Source organism: Salmo salar, chromosome ssa22 (assembly GCF_905237065.1).
Source record: "Salmo salar chromosome ssa22, Ssal_v3.1, whole genome shotgun sequence".
Lineage (NCBI taxonomy): Eukaryota > Metazoa > Chordata > Actinopteri > Salmoniformes > Salmonidae > Salmo > Salmo salar.
This window is the reverse complement of record NC_059463.1, coordinates 28,209,231-28,228,886: the sequence shown is the minus strand read 5'-3', so window position 1 is coordinate 28,228,886 and position 19,656 is coordinate 28,209,231. Positions and strand designations below refer to the sequence as shown.

The window sequence follows — 19,656 nt, the reverse complement described above, 5'->3', positions numbered from 1 at the left end:
ATCACACAGCATTAGAATGTATAAATAATCAAAATATATAGCCCAACGTTTGTATCACAACAACATTTGCAGAATTAACTCAATTAAGCACCCATTTCTTTGTTAACCGCTCAACACAGAATAGTGCGCACTCCCTTGGAAATCGCTTGGAGAGAATATCCTTTCTTTTTTATTCAGCTATGTTCAATTGGATTCTTCATTCTAAAAAATTATGCCACGGAATTCTAAGCAAATCTTGTTTGCTAAATGAACTAGTGTAGCCCACAGCTATGGTATAGCCAGATCTGGCCCTAACATAAGGACAATTCAGAGTTTGCTATTCTGTTCTTCTGAAATTGACTACATTTTCTTCATATCATGTTTCTTTAGACCAAAGGTCTGCATCAGTGACTTGCAGGCTATGCGTGGAAGCCAAGAGATGCTAAACGTGTTAATTGTAATTAACGGTCAATTACCGTGAGACCGGCAGTTATTTGCTTGACAATCACCAGCTGACAACATTTCATGACCGCCACAACCCTAGTTAGAACTAGTGAATCTTAGATTTTTCTGCATAATGTTTTTCTCTCTCTGATATGACTTGTGTGAGTTACACTTCAAATGACTGATCAGCAAAACCAAAGAATAGCCTAATAATACGACACAGCAGTCATCTATGAAGCCCTTAAGAGCAGAAGCCATATCTGCAGAAAGATTGGTCGAGGTCAATCTGACTATAGATAACAAGCTTACTATAGATAACTAGCTAGACTCTAGCTGCTAGAGTATGTCAGTCATTCACAGAACTGAGCGAAGCTGTTCTTTTCTTATCCCAGATTCTCCCCTTCAATCAGTGTCTCGGTTAATCCGAGATTGCCAATCCTGGCCTTGGAGGGTGGGATTCTAGTACATTTCTGAGCAACAGGCCCAAAATCCTGGCAAGAGCAATATTTAGATATACTTTACTGTCTGTTCACAGAAATGTTTTTTGTTGCTCTTTTCATCCTGATTGATGCCAGTAGTGGTTTTATTAACATGTCCTAATATTACCTATGATCAAAGACTGTCAACCATTGATTAGTCTAATTGATTCATGCCATAAGACAGCAAATTTCAAGAACATGCTTTAAATAACCAACAACCAGTACCTTACACCTGGAGCCCCCTGGGAATGTTTTGAGGTTTATCACTTCTTATCGTCTTGTGTTGTTCTGTGTGTGAGACGTGAAGGTGTCAGGTTACAGAGCCATGCTATTGTACCTTGTTCTGCAATCTCAATCTCGCGACGACCAAATTCGGCCTGTTTGATGTTCTTCACACAGAAGTCACTGGTGCCCTTGGAGTTGAGCTGTGTTTTGTCCCGTGGTGAAGTCTCATCGTCAGAGCTGTCTGTGTAGGACGCAGCTGGGAAAGGAGACAGAGAGGGGAAAGTCAGCACGAAAGGGTCAAGCAATCTGTATGTAGGTAGGTAGGTAGGTAGGTAGGTAGGTAGGTATGTATGTATGCAGGTGTGCAGGTGTGCAGGTGTGTGGTGTGTGTGTAGTACCGGAGCTGTAGCTGTCCGTGGATGACTGAGAGATGGATCGAGACAGCGAGCGTCGGCCAGCCTTGGTAGGGAACCTGCTGAACTCCTGCTTGTCTTCCACAAACTGGATTTGCTGAAGGTGCAAAAGAGGGTACAATTTAGACTAAAGCTGACCCCATTTAGTCTACTGTCGATTGTTTGGCCGATAGGCTGTTGGTTAACCAAGATTTCATTAGTCGAGCAGTAGCAAAGAAATTCAAATAATTATAATTCATGGTGTACAAGACACCAGTCTGATTCACGCCTGTCTGAGTAGACTAATCCATTGTGGAGGCAGTGGGGATGGCACGTACTACAGCAATTCTATTGTTATATGATGTAAGAACAATAGTGCAACACTAATAAAGATATTATTTTATAACAAATGTGTTTTGTCCCGCGTTGGATAGTGGTCCCTGTCCACGGTTCTGAAACACATCAGTGCGCTGTTGAATTGGCGCCTTTTCCTAGACCATGTTGCTATGTGCATAATAGAAAAGTTAAACAGCATATTGGTGTTGAGAACAACGCGGCGGAGGCAGCAGAATAAGGAGACGAGAAACAGCCCTTGCCTTAATGCCTAACAAAAGTGAGGAAACACCAACTTAATTAGGTCTAGAATCAATAGCCGAACTGTTAAAATGTGCCTGGATTTATGAATAATCCATATACACTACCTGTCAAAAGTTTTAGAACACCTAATCATTCAAGGGTTTTTCTTTATTTTTTACATTGTAGAATAATAGTGAAGAGATCAAAACTATGAAATAACACATATGTAATCACGTAGTAACCGAAAAAGTCAAAGAAAATCAAAATATATTTTAGATTCTTCAAATAGCCACCCTTGCCTTGATGACAGCTTTGCACACTCTTGGGATTCTCTCAACCAGCTTCATGAGGTAGTCACCTGGAATGCATTTCAATTAACAGGTGTGCGTTCTTAAAGTTAATTTGTGGAATTTCTTTCCTTAATGCCTTTGAGCCAATCAATCAGTTGTGTTGTGACAAGGTAGGGGTGGTATACAGAAGATATCCCTACTTGGTAAAAGACCAAGTCCATATTATGGCAAGAACAGCTCAAATAAGCAAAGAGAAATGACCGTCCATCATTACTTTAAGACATGAAGGTCGGTCAATCCGGATCATTTCAAGAACTTTGAAAGTTTCTTCAAGTGCAGTCGCAAAAACCAAGCACTATGATGAAACTGGCTCTCATGACGACAGCCACAGGAAAGGAAGACCCAGAGTCACCTCTGCTGCAGCGCATAAGTTCATTAGAGTTACTAGCCTCAGAAATTGCAGCCCAAATAATTGCTTCAGAGTTCAAGTAACAGACATCTCAACATCAACTGTTCAGAGCAGACTGCGTGAATCAGGCCTTTATGGCCGAATTGCTGAAAAGAAACCACTACTAAAGGACACCAATAAGAAGAAGACACTTGCTTGGCCCAAGAAACACAAGCAAATGGACATTAGACCAGTGGAAATCTGTCCTTTGGTCTGGACTCCAAATTGGAGATTTTTGGTTCCAACCGCCGTGTCTTTGTGAGACGCGGTGTGGGTGAACAGATGATCTCCGCTTGTGTATTTCCCACCGTAAAGCATGGAAGAGGTGGTGTGATGGTGTGGGGGTGCTTTGCTGGTGACACTGTCTGTGATATATTTAGAATTCAAGGCACAATTAACCAGCATGACTACCACAGCATTCTGCAGCGATACACCATCCCATCTGGTTTGTGCTTAGTGGAACTATCATTTGTTTTTCAACAGGACAATGACCCAACATATCTCCAGGCTGTGTAAGGGCTATTTGACCAAGAAGGAGAGTGATGGAGTGCTGCATCAGATGACCTGGCCTCCACAAATCACCCAACCTCTACCCAATTGAGATGATTTGGGATGAGTCGGACCGCAGAGTGAAGGAAAAGCAGCCAACAAGTGCTCAGCATATGTGGGAACTCCATCAAGACTGTTGGAAAGGTATTCCAGGTGAAGCTGGTTGAAAGAATGCCAAGAGTGTGCAAAGCTGTCATCAAGGCAAAGGGTGGCTATATTTGAAGAATCTAAAATAAACATTTGTTTAACACTTTTTTGGTTACTACATCATTCCATAGTTGATGTCTTCACTATTATTCGACAAAGTAGAAAATAGTAAAAATGAAGAAAACCCTTGAAAGAGTATGTGTTCTAAAACTTTTGACAGGTAGTGTATATCTACAGAAATAAGACAGATCCTGCTTATATTGCTTGTTTGAGTGTTTGTTTAACTGCCTTCTGATTCCATGAGCACCAAGCCTCACGCAACCACCACATGTCGGATAAACAATTTCACAAATTTGTCTGTTTTTAAATCTTTGCTTTGCTGTAATAAAGGCTTTACACTTTTTTTCCGTTAGAACAGCCGCTCTGGTATTATTTATAATGCATTTATTGTTTACACTGTTCCAAATTGTCAGAAATAATATTTATAATAAAAACCCTCCTTTTTCTTGATCTCGTCGTCGTCATCATTATAATAATTAAATATAGGTGAAATAAAAATTTTAAAAAAAATTATGATTTGAAGTGCAATCAAGCATTTTAGTTTTAAAATAAAATAAAACAAAACAAGCCTTGAATAATTAGCCTAAACAATAAATAAACCGTTCCATTTCGGAAATTGCATTCACAAATGAATGTGATCGTTTTTCGTCTTTGCTGTAATAAAGGCTTAATAACTTATAAAAGGCTTAAGGTTGTTTATATTGTTCCAAATGGTCAGAAAATTATATTGTAATCTAACAGCACCTGTTTGGCACACAAAATATGCACGCAGCGCTTGCTCCTTAACTTATTTTTCTTGATCTCCAGTATTTTCCACAACTAGTCAGATTTTTTTCCATACATCTGACTACCCCTTTACCTCCTGTGCAACCAGTAAACATTCCCCCATTTGAAGCTTATTTGTCATGTCCTCTGCATCCATTTTGCTTTTACCGTGTTCGAAGTTTGATATAACCAATTTATTGATGCGATTATGATATGCTATAGGTCAGGCCCTATTGATCATGTGCATGCAACGCATACGTGTCACGTAAAGAGAACAAGGGTTGAGGTAATACGAATGTTTCTCCTAAACAAATGAGGGATTTCGGTAACAGAACTTTTCAGTCAGAAATGGCTGTAATTATGTTGCAGCTTCAGCAACATGGACAGCGCGATAAATACTGTTAATGTTCTGTGGTGGTCGCTGCAGCAGGGAGGAGAGAGAGAGAGAGAGAGACACACAGACAATGGGTGCTAGTCAGAGTCATTCGCTGTAAAAAAAATGTTAACACAGCGCAGCAAGTCTGAGCCAGGACCGGCACAATCATATCAATTGCGGTCTGACTCCCTCTAGTCATTTTTGTGTCTTAATTATTTCATTAAACAGTCTACTTAAAGCATCAGACAAGCTCAGTGCATATAGCTGATTTGATTAACACACATAGGATGTGTCTATGGAAAAATACACGTTTTAAAATTGCTCGAAAGAACAGATGACTCTTGGTCGACAAAGATTTATTTTCGTTGGACAGCCCTAATTTAGACATCCCCTAACTTCAATTCACTTGAAACCTGGATCAAAAAATGTAAATATCTGGTCGCAAGAAATCATCCGATACCTATAATAGTGGTTTGTAACTAATTCAAAGCTACAGTATGTGTGATCAGGGCTGTGATGAAACAAACATACTGAGGCATAAGACAAAAAACATTGTGTTGCAACTTGAGAGAATTAGTTTTGGCATATTATTTTTAATGTAAAAGTAGTCCAAAGTCAAATTGTGAATGGATATGTATGCAAGGGGATATATTCACATCAAGCTTTGAGATATCATAAGGACTCTCTGTTCACTTCTAAGAGAACACTTGAATTTTGAATGCCTTCTCAGAAAAACCACTCTGTGTTGTGGTGTTGGAGTTGAATCAGGTATGCAATTGTGGCCTAGAGAGTGTGTCGTATAGCCTAAATACATTGACACACATCAGGACAATACTATCCTGAAATGTTGAGCTTGTATTTTTATTGCAGAATCCAAAATATACTTTTTAGTTGTGCTAACCAACAGACGTCAGTTCACTGAGATGTGTCAGTTCATTGAGAAGTGTCGTCACTCAAGGTCAAAAGCCATATTTTGTGAAGTGACGACTTTCACTTTTGTAGAGGTTTGAAATACTGAGCTGTGGTGTGGACAGCATAGAAATAAGAGTTCCACTGAACTGGCAAGGCTATTCCAAGTGCAATTTCCATGGTCTTTCGAGTCGGACAGTATTATGCTTGTCAAGGAACATGATACAGTTCATGAAATATAGACTACTGTACAAATGGCTATGGTCTCAATTGCGATGTCACAATGTTTTGCGTTGCAATGGAGCCCAGTTTAAAAACAACAAATCATCTCTCCAATGTACAGAGAACCTCATCTGAAGTCCAGGCCTATTTACGGCTCTCAGAACTAGCTCCCTAAAGGGAAATGTGTCAAAACTACTTCCTGCACACATTCTTACAGATTCACGAGAAACACCTTCTGACATGTTGAGGTTTCATACAAATACAGGTTTTCAAACAAATACAGGTAATGTGTCATGAAGTCACGCAACACAACAATGTTAAGACAGGCTTGAGATAAAACATCTCTCAAACTAAGGTGCTTTAAAAGCATTATACAATGACATTATGAACAGGGTTTGTCCTACAGCTTCTTCGTTCTTTGGTAGCTACCAACGTTTTGAAAACTACAACTAATATTTGGATCGCTCATTAGCAGTCTGCAGTAAGCAGATAAGGTCTATGAAGGCATTACGCAACTATAACCCCTCTCATAGCCAATGCATGCTTTGCTAACCCACTATGTCCTGCGTGTGGTTACTGGGGAGGTCTAAACAGAGCCAGAGATGAATGTGGGTGGGATAATCGCCCCAGTATTTGAAGAATCCAGTGAGAACATAAGCATATTAACCTGGGTCTGGAGGCCAGAGAGGGACACTGGATATGGTGTTAAAATGCCAGTGGGTCTTTACACAGATTGAGGGCAGTGGGACCATAAATTAACCAACTTCACATTTTACCAGAACATTCCCCAAACAATTGTGTCTGTATAAAGGCTAAAGCACCAATAGCAAAATGACAAAGAGCAATCATGTGAATCCAATCAATAAAGCTCTATTCAAGGTTAACACAGTTGACAATGGTGGAAACTAATTTAAAATGCAGCCTATTTCATAGGTCCCTTTTTTCAGATCATTGTAGACTTCAGAGACTGAACCACAAGGCATGCACAGAGTCACCGACGCACGCACACATATGCCTACACAGATTCAGATCATCCTCATGATTGCAGCCCACACATTTCTCAGTGTGTCTGACACAAACAGTATAATAGCGAGTATTAATAATTTTGATTTTGTTTTTGCTGTCTAGTCGAGGCAGGACAAGTGCCAAGTTGGCAGTGTCCCAGAGATTCCCGGGGTAGCAACCTATCCCTGGAGGTTGAGTCGGGGTCACACAGTTCTGGTTGAATGTGCATACCTCCACATGCAGGTGAGGACCTGGTTGGGTAGTGACAGGATACAGAGAATCACCAATGGACATGTTTATGTTTGGATTGTATCTTCCACTGTCAGCACATTTTGTGCTTGTATTACATTTTATGCCTGCAGGACACTGGTTCCCAAACAAACAGCCTTTAAAAAAAAAAGGTTTATTTTTTTACAAAGAGCCAGTGATCTCTGCATGCTTTAAATCCACCCAACCTGAGATTTGAGATGAATACCTTGCACATCAGCAGCTGTAACTATATCCTCCTCCCTAAGTCGAGGCAGGGAGGGATGGATTGGGAGGTTTCTCCACAAACTGGCTTTGGAATGCAAATCTTTTCATTCCCGCAAAGTGCACAAGCCCAATCCTTTCTTAAATTCAGCCACAACAGAGACAGAACAGACTCCGTGTTAAAAAGAACAAGGGCTCAAAGTCCAGAGGCACTCTGCCAAAGCACGAGTAGTACAAAGAGATTAAGATTGTTTTCTTGGTTCATGTGTTGTTGTAAAGGTATACAGTATGTGTAAGAGCATTTTATTGTGTGGGATGCAGAGATAAGTATGTGTCTCTTCTACTACTTGGCATACACAGGATATGCTCCCCTCCATTACCTATATTTCCTTTAACTGAGGGTCAACTTGAGTCCATGGCAAGACTTAACAATTTTTTTCACTGTTTCTCTCTATTCTTCAGTTGGCCTATTCTATTCCCCTTTATGCTACGAATAAGAATGAGGGTTTCCATTCCAGACTACAAGCAAGAGGACTCAGCCTTACTACTTTCTCTATTGCATTCAGTCAATTATCCACTGCATCTGTGTAGAGAACTGGGACAGCACAACAGAAAAATTCAGTACACGCCCATAATCCTCTTTCAGAAAGTTGACCTCTATCAACTGCAAACAAACAAAAACATTTGACAGCATATGCTTAGGAGAGATTGTGTCTCTCTACCTTAACCACCATAATTGAGAAAGTCCTCATTAAATGGCTGGCTGCATTGTAACTTTTCTACAATGTGACTTATATCACCTTAAGGGTGTTGAAAGCTCCCAACAATAAACTAAGAACAAAAAAAGGCTCCAAAAATTACACTAAGTTCAAATAATCTTCCTTAGCAAGGTCAGGCAGCAGAGCACAAACAGAGGGTTTCTATGGAGCGGTTCTCAGACCATCCCCTCACCCGCTCTGGCCAATCTCACTCACCCTGTGTTTGTGTGCCTGTGCCATGGCTCCCGCTTGCAGCTCCATGCCTCCCACTTGCCGTACAGGTTCCATGTTCATCCCTTACCAGTGTTCAAACTCTTCTCCTGGTTGTTACGTACAGCGCCTGTTATCATGGAAATCTCCACACCAGGAGGGCAAAAGAGGGCCGTGCCATAGCCCCCACCAGCAGCCACCTGACAAATTATCTTCCCTTTCTTTTTTTCTGTGCTTTACTTGAGTTGTTTTCTGCTGTTTGCAGTATCGTCTCGGTGTCTTTCCCTCTCACCGTCTCTCTGCTAATGTTCTATTCCATGGATTTTTCTGCCATTTGTAATCCTTGGGCTGGCAGCCTAAGCGTTTTTTTTCTCCTTTTTTTTTTTCAGGTCGCCTAAGTCCAAACAGTCTAAAAATACGTATACTTCTTTTTTTTGCAATACATTTTCGGAATGGAATAACTCTTTCAGTGTAAACGTAAATGGCTAAAATCAGATAAAGTATGTAAAAACGGTAATGGACTATATTTTTTTATAACCAATGAGAATTGAAAATTCCCTCAAATCTATTTAGCCGTATTGATTTTATTATGTTTGAGCAAAAAAACACAGCATTAGCCATAGCAAAATGCATAGACTTGCAGAAAACTAGCTTTAAAACTGCAACATTTTCTCTCAGCTCCATGGCAGAATATGTATAATTGGAGGAAATTAGGTTTAAAACTGCACAAATGTATCTTAGGTCCATGGAGACAAAAAGGTAGGATTGAGGGAATTTGGCTTAAAAATGTACAAATGTCTACACTGCATCAAAAATCCTCTAAAATGTAGCTGCGCCCCTTGCCACACCCATAAACAGAAAAAAACACTAATTTGTGGAGTATCGTGACCCTTTCCATCCAATGTAATCCTGGCAGTAGCTGCTTGCTAATAGATAGCTTGAGGTTGATGGCTAATAAAAATGATGGAAAGGGAATTAAAGCCTGTCTCCATAAGCCTAAAATCACTCCAGCAGATCTGACCAGGCCCACAGATCTGGTCCAGCCTAAAAAAAAGAATACTATTCTGACCCATCTTACCTTATTTACACACTCAAACAAACCCCCATGCACCCCCCCACACTAAAATAGGGTATAGGATGTAGTGGTACACACCAGAGTATGGGTTTTAGAATGAGCAGTCAGTCACTAGACATTTAATTCCCCACGGCTAATACTAATACCCGCACCTGGCCGCCAAGCCAATGGCCAATAAGTCAGCATGCTCCTCTATGCTATAATGAGGATCAGTAGTGACCTCATTACATTATAAACCATAATAAAACGCACTGCTGCAGCAAAGGGAGCTTTAATTTAAGCACGCTTCACGCTTCCCTGGGTAATATCCATCAATTAGCTTTTTAAAGACAAGTGTATCAAAACGCCAAAAGTGCTAGGTCGTTAGTATTTCAGCACAAAGTTTGTGATCAATATCACTCGGATATGATGATTCTGAAAGAAAGCTTCTAAGAACAGGCTTCTGAGAACAAGCTTCTAGGTAGGCTAGATAAGGGGAATTAGCATCAGGCAGTGATGAGCTGTATTTAGCCCTGGTCAGGCAGGGGACTTCACTGTGGATGAGCTAAGGTCATCCCCTAGGGTTGCCTTCTGGATTTAGCTCACACTACGTTCTGTCACATTTGATGGACAGGTGTTCCCTTCCACTGAGCAGTGAGGTCACGCTGCCGTCTCCATGATAGATTCCATGACGCCTGCCTGAATTAATCTCCAGACAATTCGTCTGCAGAGTGTTCTGGGAAACAAGCTGATGCTGCACTCACGACTGACTATGTATGTGAACAACAGACACACAAAACAAAACCCTCCCCCAAAAGCAAGTAACACGGCTCAGTTGGTATACTGCTCACACCTGTAACTGGATAACACTGACCAGCGTTCCAAGAGGAGGAAACAAATGAGAGCTCAAGACCAAAACCTCTGGTTCTTGAAGGAAATCCCAAATTAACAGAAGACAGATGAAGTTGTCAGTATCAACTCTGGCATGGATGAGTAATAACGTTTCTATGTCGGCAACAGCACAGCACCAACAAGTCACCAGAGGGTAAGAGTCGAGAAGCTAAAGAAGTCACTGGATCAAGAAGAATGTTAAAATAGTGACTTCACCTGTGCACATAAAGTAAAGGAAATCCCAGTTGCTTATAATCTCTCCCTTGTTAGTCAATTTAGGCATCCTATCCAATGGTACACCACATGACCAAAAGTATGTGGACACCTGCTCGTCGAACATCTCATTTCAAAATCATGGGTATTAACATGGCGTTGGGCCCCCCCTTTGCTGCTTTAACAGCCTCAACTCTTCTGGGAAGGCTTTCCACTAGATGTTAGAGCACTGCTGCAGGGATTTGCTTCCATTCAGCCACAAGAGCATTAGTGAGGTTGGGCACTGATGTTTGGTGATTAGGACTGGCTTGCAGTCAACGTTCCAATTAATCCCAAAGGTGTTCGATGGGGTTGAGGTAAGGGCTCTGTGCAGGCCAGTCATGTTCTTCCACAACGATCGACAAACCATTTCTGTATAGACCTCGACTTTGTGCACAGGGGAATTGTCATGCTGAAACAGTAAAGGGCCTTACCCAAACTGTTGCCACAAAGTTGGAAGCACAGAATCATCTAGAATGCCATTATATGCTGCAGCGTTAAGATCTCTTCATTGGAACTAAGGAGCCAAGTCCGAACCACAAAAAACAGCCCCAGACCATTATTCCTCCTCCCAAAAATGTTACAGTTGGCACTATGCATTCGGGCACAGATTTGTCCGTCGGATTGCCAGATGGTGAAGCATGATTCATCAATCCAGAGAAAGCGTTTCCACTGTTCCAGAGTCAAATGGCGGTAGGCTTTACACCACTCCAGCCGACACTTGGAATTGTGCATGGTGATCTTAGGCTTGTGTGCGGCTGCTCGGCCATGGAAACCCATTTCATGAAGCTCCGAACAGTTCTTGTGCTGACGTTAATCCAGAGGCAGTTTGGAACTCGGTAGTCAGTGTTGCATCCAAGGACAGACAATTTTTACGTGCTACGCGCTTTAGCACTTGTCAGTCGTTGTTTGAGCTTGTGTGTCCTACCACTTCCCGGCTGAGGCCGTTGTTGGTCATAGGTGTTTCCACTTCACAATAAAAGCACTTAGTTGACCGGGGCAGGTCTAGTAGGGCAGAAATTTGATGAACTGCCTTGTTGGAAAGGTGGCATTCTAAACTCAGCAAAAAAAAAGTAACATCCTCTCACTGTCAACTACGTAAATATTTGTATGAACATAAGACTCAACAACTGAGACAAACTGAACAAGTTCCACAGACATGTGACTAACAGAAATTGAATAATGTGTCTGAGAACAAAGGGGGGTCAAAATCAAAAGTAACAGTATCTGGTGTGGCCACCAGCTGCATTAAGTACTGCAGTGCATCTCTTCCTCATGCACTGCACCAGATCTTGCTGTGAGAGGTAACCCCACTCTTCCACCAAGGCACCTGCAAGTTCACAGACATTTCTGGGGGGATAGGCCCTAGCTCTCACCCTCCGATCAAACAGGTCCCAGACGTGCTCAATGGGATTGAGATCCGGGCTCTTCAATGGCCATGGCAGAAAACTGACATTCCTGCCTTGCAGGAAATCAGCCATACTGCTTGTTCTGTGCGTGGTGGCATTGTCATGCTGGAGGGTCATGTCAGGATGAGCCTGCAGGAAGGGTACCACATGAGGGAGGAGGATGTCTTCCCTGTAACGCACAGCGTTGAGATTGCCTGCAATGACAACAAGCTCAGTCTGATGATGCTGACGCACCACTCTAGACCATGATGGACCCTCCACCTCGATCCCGCTCCAGAGTACAGCCCTCGGTGTAACGCTCATTCCTTCGACGATAAATGCGAATCAGACTATCACCCCTGGTGAGACAAAAATGCGAGTCGTCAGTGAAGATAACATTTTGCCTGTCCGGTCCAGCGGCGATGGGTTTGTGCCCATAGGCGACGTTGTTGCCGGTGATGTCTGGTGAGGACCTGCCTTACAACAGGCCTACAAGCCCTCAGTCCAGCCTCTCTCAGCCTATTGCGGATAGTCTGAGCACTGATGGATTGTGCATTCCTGGTGTAACTTGGGCAGTTGTTGTTGCCATCCTGTACCTGTCTCGCAGGTGTGACATTCGGATGTACCGATTCTGTGCAGGTGTTGTTCCACGTGGTCTGCCACTGTGGACGATCAGCAGTCCGTCCCGTCTCCCTGTAGCGCCGTCTTAGGCGTCTCACAGTACGGACATAGATAGCAATTTATTGCCCTGGCCACATCTGCAGTCCTCATGCCTCCTTGCAGCATGCCTAAGGCACGTTCACACAGATGAGCAGGGACCCTGGGCATCTTTCTTTTGGTGTTATTCAGAGTCAGTAGAAAAGCCTCTTTAGTGTCCCAAGTTTTCATAACTGTGATCTTAATTGCCTACTGTCTGCAAGCTGTTAGTGTCTTAGGGACCGTTCCACAGGTGCATGTTCATTAATTGTTTATGGTTAATTGAACAAGCATGGGAAACAGTGTTTAAACCCTTTACAATGAAGATCTGTGAAGTTATTTGGATTTTTACCAATTATTTTTGTAAGACAGGGTCCTGAAAAAGGGACATCTCTTTTTCTGAATTTTATGACGGTGCCACGTTGAAAGTCACTGAGCTCTTCAGTGAGGCTATTCTGACAATATTTGGCCTATGGAGATTGCAATGGCTGTGTGCTCCATTTTATACACCTGTCTGGTACTGCTTGTAGCTGAGCAGTCTAGCTTTGATTTGTGATTGAGATTTAACAAACTCTACGATTTTAAAATATATACGTCCATGATCTTCTCTACATACTTTATAACGTTCCCCCCATTTAGGCATCCCAAAAAACGCTTAAGCGGCCCACCCCAATGATTTCAATGGCAGAATAATCCCTCATTCAGGAATGGAAAAAGATTACAGGTAGGTGGCATGATAAGGTCTGACAAATACAAAAATGTATTTTCCCCAATCGTACTACAGAAGGGAGAATCAGCATCTGTAAGCTTTCAAAGTGGATAAGACCACAGACTAGCAAGATTTAGGTGGGAGGAAAGATGGGAGGAAATCAGTGGAGGGGAAAACCAGTGACATTTGGTGCGGTAGAGCAGGGAGGGAAACAGACGGGCTAACAAAGTGTCAGGAGTAGTGCGTGGCTTTTAAGAGTAATGTGTGGCTGTATTCTCTTTAAACAAATGCAACATTGGCGCAGCTGTGTTGTATAACTTCCAACTGAAAACTAACACAGAGCGAGCTAGAGCTAAAGCACACCCACACACAGCTAAGGTCAAGTCCCAGCATTACTGGTCACCCACAGTTCCTGGTCTGTCTTTCAGTTCCCTAAAAATGAATAATATATACACTTTACTGGAATGATCATTTCAAATAGGCCAACACATGTAAAACGTAACAAAAACTCTCACATTATGTCAGCTGCCCACTCTGAAACTGTATGTCGATTTCTATTGCGCCCGCTCTCTGAAGAGCCCAGAAGGCTTCATTTCCTGCTGGACCAGCGTTGCATAACGCCCACAAAATGTGTGTGTGTCTTTTTGTGAGTGTGCGTACACATGCATTTGAGTGTAACATTACACCTCCGGCTTGCGTAATATGACAGGCTGCTCCTGGGAGCTAACGCAGGAGAGAGCTCCAAGCTAATGTTTATTCAGAGGCAGAGAAAATTCTCTCTCTAATGAGATCCAAGCAAATTTTCAGAGTTAATTATTACTGTTTTTGGGAAGATTATTTCTATAACATCCATGCAAAATGAGAGAGAGACCTACACACTGTTGAAAATGAGAAAAAAAATCCAAAACTGAGGCTTCAATGCAAAAATATAAAAAGGTTAAAAACAATATTTATGCACTATGAACTTTGCATTTAAATCTTGCATCTGAAACCGACAATATATTTGCAATAAGAACTTTTAAAAAGCGTTGACGGCCTCCAATCATTTCTATGATATCCGTGCATAAACCTATAAGCCAGGAGGTTTTAGTAGCTACTAGGGCACTTTTTGATAAGTCACTGGTGACACAGGATGTGGCACCTGCTTCTTGGCAGAGCCAGTGAGGTTTATAGAGCTGCACAGCGATGTTGCGCAGGTGTTACTAATGTAGCAGATGTTACAACAGGGCCTGAGTTGGAGAACCCAAAAACAATCCTATTAGTTCCTGACCGGTGAGAGGGAGGACTATTTCCAGTTTCTCAGCGTGTCTCCCCCACAGTACATAGGATAGACTCAACCCTCTCACATAACGGAGTCGTGAATTACAACCCCTAAGCTTTATTGCAGGGATCGTGAAGGCTCTCTTAAGAATTGGGATTAATTGCAGTGCATGTAGTTCCCTTTTTGATAGACTTGCAGACACAGTTTGCTTATAGGCAAACCGAACGAGTGTGCTCACATACTCCCTTAAAAAGACCTTCGCTTGAAAAACAAGAAAATCACACCCCTTCACGGACGAAGGGGCGTAGACTTCGGCTCCCAAACTTCGGCTGGCCTTGGGAAAAAAATAGAGTGTGCCCGAACAGCCAAAAAAAACCTTACCGAAGGGACAAAATGTCGTCATAATATATGCACAAACCCAACTGTTTCGGCTGGGAAGCATGCGGACGCCTTTAATGCCACCTTATCATGCTGTTTCAAGAAGACAGCAGACTGGTTTTCAAAATTCCAACGGCCAACTTCCTCCTTCCTTGGTTTGAGAGACAATGAACATTGAGAAAACTCTCGTCATCAGGCATCGAAATTCCCAGGAGCATCGACAGCCATGGATGGCCCCCTTGTGTGGCTGTAATCGATGCCTGACTGCCAAAGTGGCCGTTGCGCCCTTGGGCTGAATATAGTCATCATAATTCTTCTCCCGGCTGCCAAACGCCCTGCACTGAAGCACCTCTCACTCACATGGCTCTCTCAGATATCTCAATTCTTATTAGGCAATGCCTGTCATGCAATCGGGTCCTTCTCACAGGCCTCACAGCTCCGAAGTAGGCTACTAGGGAAGACGGACACCTTGGGGATGCAACGGCGGGCGTCCTCCTTATTGAATTCCCAGGCGCATACTGAAGATGTTAGAAGAACTGTCCACATTTACTTTGTCAGCTAACGAAATGAGTAATGAACAGAAAAAGCACTAGCCTATGTCAATCTACTATCCCCTGTAGTACAGAAGTTGACCTATTCGATTGGTCAGCTTGTCGTTCTGCGAGAGGAACAAATATCTCAGACTGTTGTGGGATGATAGATCCCAAATTATTACAACCACTGAACATCAACAAAAAAACCTTTTAAAAAGCAAATGAGGCGTTTAGCTTAAAATGTTAAACTATTAGGCCATTTCTTCACATAAGCACAGCAATACGCAGTAAGCGCAAATGTTCCAAAATGAAATTAGCAGGAAAACACTGTTCTCCAAAGCACACAACAAATGAGAGCGGTTTAATGACAGATATGAAAATATGCTTTTGAAATTTAGAAAGAGGGACGATCTAAAGCAACAACGGGTTAACACTTTAGACCCCAATAGAATTCTAGAATGCTGCTGTAGATTACTGAGAATGTTCAAGATAAAGCTCATTTTCTCACACATGATAATTACAAGTTAACTTGTGCTCTTTAAAACCTAACATTTTCTTTCATGACACCTCATTCAGGTCAACAGGAATAACACTCCTTTATTCTTCCATTGTGTAGACACTATCAAAAAAACGATTAACACTTAACATTTTTTTTGTCAATTTGACTAAATTACTCAAATCGAAAATGTGACCAGAGGACAATATTCAGAAAGTATTTCAAAACCCACACAAGTAGGCCATTTGATTGACAACGATTCTTACTTCTGTAACAATATACTGAACAAAAATGTAAACAAACATGTAAGGTGTTGGTCCCATGTGCTGAAATAGAAGATCCCAGAAATTTTACAGGCGCATGAAAAGGTTCTCTCTCTCAAAGTTTGAGCACAAATTTGTTCACATCCCTGTTAGTGAGCATTTCTCCTTTACCAAGATAATCCATCACCCTGACAAGTGTGGCATATCAAGTGGCTGATTAAACAGCATGATCATTACACATGTGCACCTTGAGCTGAGGACAAAGAAAAGGCACTCTAAAATGTGCAGTTTTGTCACAACACAATGCCAGAAGTCTCAAGTTGTGGGAGTGTGCAAATGGCATGCTGACTGCAGAAATGTCCACCAGAGCATTGAATGTTCATTTCTCTACCATAAGCCGCCTTCAACGTAGTTTTAGAGAATTTGGCAGTACATCCAACCGGCCTCACAACCGCAACCCCGTGCACCCACGCCAACCCAGGACCTCCACATCCGGCTTCTTCACCTGCGGGATCGTCTGAGACCAACCACCAAGACATCTGATGAAACTGAAGAGTATTTCAGTCTGTAGTAAAGCCCTTTTGTGGGGAAAAACAAATTCTGATTGGCTGGGCCTTGCTCCCAAGTGGGTGGGCCGATGCCCTCCCAGGACCACCCATGGCTACGCCCCTGCCTAGTCATGTGAAATCCATAGATTAGGAGTGTAATGAATTTATTTAAAATTACTGATTTCCTTATATGAACTGTAACTCAGTAAAATCATTGAAAATGTTGCATGTTGCGAATATATTTTTGTTCAGTATAAAAATACAAACAACTATTCAAAGACCATTTCAAAATGTAGATGACCTCTCTCAATAAGATTTAGCACAGATTAGGCCTGCCAAAATGTTGAAATAGTAGCCTACTTTGACAATTCAGTGAATGAAACAAGTATTAGATAGAGAATGGCAGAAGAATTACAACATTTACCCTGGCGCTAACTTTGCAAATAGCACTGCTGGGTGATTTGCAAAGTCACAGTCAATCGATCAACAATATAATAATACTCTTAGCAAAAAAATGTATCTATAATTTATAATCTGTAGGAACTATAAGAATAGAAAGGTTCAGAACTTTTGTGAAACATCACAGCAGAAAAATATATGGCAAATACAAATCAAAACTGGATGGTGTTCAGAGATAGATGGGAGAGGTGGTGTGGAGCTGAAGGGTAAGACAAAAAATAAGATTACCAATGTAAAATATACTGTGTCTGTAAAATGTATATACAGTGCATTCAGAAAGTATTCAGACCCCTTGGCCTTTTCCACGTTGTTACATTATAGCCTTATTCTAAAATGAATAAAAAGAGTCAATCTACACACAATACCCCACAATGACAAAGCAAAAACAGATTAAGAAATGTTTGCAAATTTACATGAACATTTTTTATCACATTTACATGAGTATTCAGACACTTTACTCAGAACTTTGTGGAAGCACCTTTGGCAGTGATTACAGCCTCCAGTCTTCTTGGGTATGATGCTACAAGCTTGGCACACCTGTATTTGGGGAGTTTCTCCCATTCTTCTCTGCAGATTCTCTCAAGCTTTGTCAGGTCGGATGGGGAGCGTCGCTACACAGTTATTTTCAGGTCTCTCCAGAGATGTTCGCTCGGGTTCAAGTCCGGGCTCTGGCTGGGCAACTCAAGGACATTCAGAGACTTGTCCTGAAACCACTCATGTGTTGTCTTGGCTGTGGGCTTAGGGTCGTTGTCCTGTTGGAAGGTGAACCTTTGCCTCAGTCTGATGACATGAGCACTCCAGAACAGGTTTTCATCAAGGATCTCTCTGTACTTTGCTCCGTTCATCTTTCCCACGATCCTGACTAGTCTCCCAGTCCCTGCCTCTGAAAAACATCCCCAGAGCATGATGCTGCCACCACCATGCTTCACCGTAGGGATGGTGCGAGGTTTCCTCCAGACATGACGCTTGGCATTCAGGCCAAAGAGTACAATCTGGTTTTCATCAGACCAGAGAATCTTGTGTCTCGTGGTCTGAGAGTCCTTTAGGTGCCTTTTGGCAAACCCCAAGAGGGCTGTTATGTGCCTTTTATTGAGGGGTGGCTTATGTCTGGTCACTCTACCATAAAGGCCTGATTGGTGGAGTGCTGCAGAGATGGTTGTCCTTCTGGAAGGTTCACCCATCTCCACAGAGGAACTCTGGAGGTCTGTCAGAGTGACCATTCGCCGGATCACCTTTCGCTTGATCACCTTTCGCTTGATCACCTCCCTGACCAAGGCCCTTCTCCCCCGATTGCTCAGTTTGGCCAGGCGGCCAGCTCTAGGAAGAGTCTTGGTGGTTCCAAACTTCTTCCATTTAAGAATGGAGGCCACTGTGTTCTTGGGGACCTTCAATGCTGCAGAAAGGGTCTGAATACTTATGTAAATAAGGATTTTTTTTTATACATTTCCAAAAATATGTGTCATTATGGGGTATCGTGTGTTGTGTGTAGATTGCTGAAGATTTTAAGGCCATTTTAGAATAAGGCTGTAATGTAACAAAATGTGGAAATAGTCAAAGTGTCTGAATACTTTCCGAAGGCAACGTATAAAACACATACATGCAACAACTGTTCAGTGTCAATAAAAGATTTGTAGGACAAATTCATATTTCACACTGTCACTTTTGTTTTTGCATTTAGTCTACAACATGTCATGGAACTTCTGGAAGAAGCAGGGCCCCATCCTGCAAAGAGCACCCAAATGAGGTTTCTACACATCTCACACTCTTTGCCCTGCGTCCACTCCGGATGCACACCACACCTTCCCTTACGCCCTTCAAACTTAATCTGCTTTCAAATGACGTACAACTCAGTCCACACGCCCTGGCGCCACACTCTTGGCTCCCCTCTTCCTGCCACTGTAGCCATATCACAAAGGTCCACATTTACAACTTACCAGTGCCTGTGGTTTCTGGGAAAGGGACTTTGCAGGGTCCCCCACACAATGTACGCATTTATGATGGCAATGTTGAGCATCCCCCAAAACACATACTTCAACCATTTTCTGCCTGTGTGCACAACATTGTAATAGCTCCTCAGTGAGTCAAGATGATCAACCCCACCCATTTTTTTGTTGTAACCATTACAAGTTCTAGAACAGATATACAGTTGAAGTCGGAAGTTAACATAAAACGATTTTTAATGGCTCCAACCTAAGTGTTTCAAACACTCCACAAATGTCTTGTTAACAAACTAAAGTTTCGGCAAGTCGGTTAGGACATCTACTTTGTGCATGACAAGTAATTTTCCCAACAATTGTTTACAGACATATTATTTCAGTTAGAATTCACTGTATCACAATTCCAGTGGGTCAGAAGTTTACATACACTAAGTTGACTGTGCCTTTAAACTGCTTGGAAAATTCCAGAAAATTATGTCCTGGCTT

At 42.1% G+C, this 19,656-nt stretch overlaps 1 protein-coding gene across 3 annotated transcripts in view; it reads right to left on the bottom strand.

Moving 5' to 3' along the window:
- Positions 1-19,656, bottom strand: part of LOC106583082 (S-adenosylhomocysteine hydrolase-like protein 1) — a 67,268-nt gene that overhangs the window by 22,626 nt on the left and 24,986 nt on the right. Inside the window, exons 1-3 of one of the 3 annotated variants that reach the window (XM_045705440.1) lie at positions 13,811-13,914; positions 1,526-1,637; positions 1,240-1,383 (exon numbers count right to left, since the gene is read on the bottom strand). Coding sequence is in view for 2 of the 3 variants with exons in the window: in XM_014166877.2 (XP_014022352.1) it covers positions 1,240-1,383; positions 1,526-1,637; positions 8,312-8,389 (334 nt within the window). In the remaining variant the exon portion in view is untranslated. Of the gene's footprint in view, positions 1-1,239; positions 1,384-1,525; positions 1,638-8,311; positions 8,774-13,810; positions 13,915-19,656 lie in introns of those variants that run through there. The other 2 variants (XM_014166877.2, XM_014166876.2) reach the window with 2 other exon arrangements.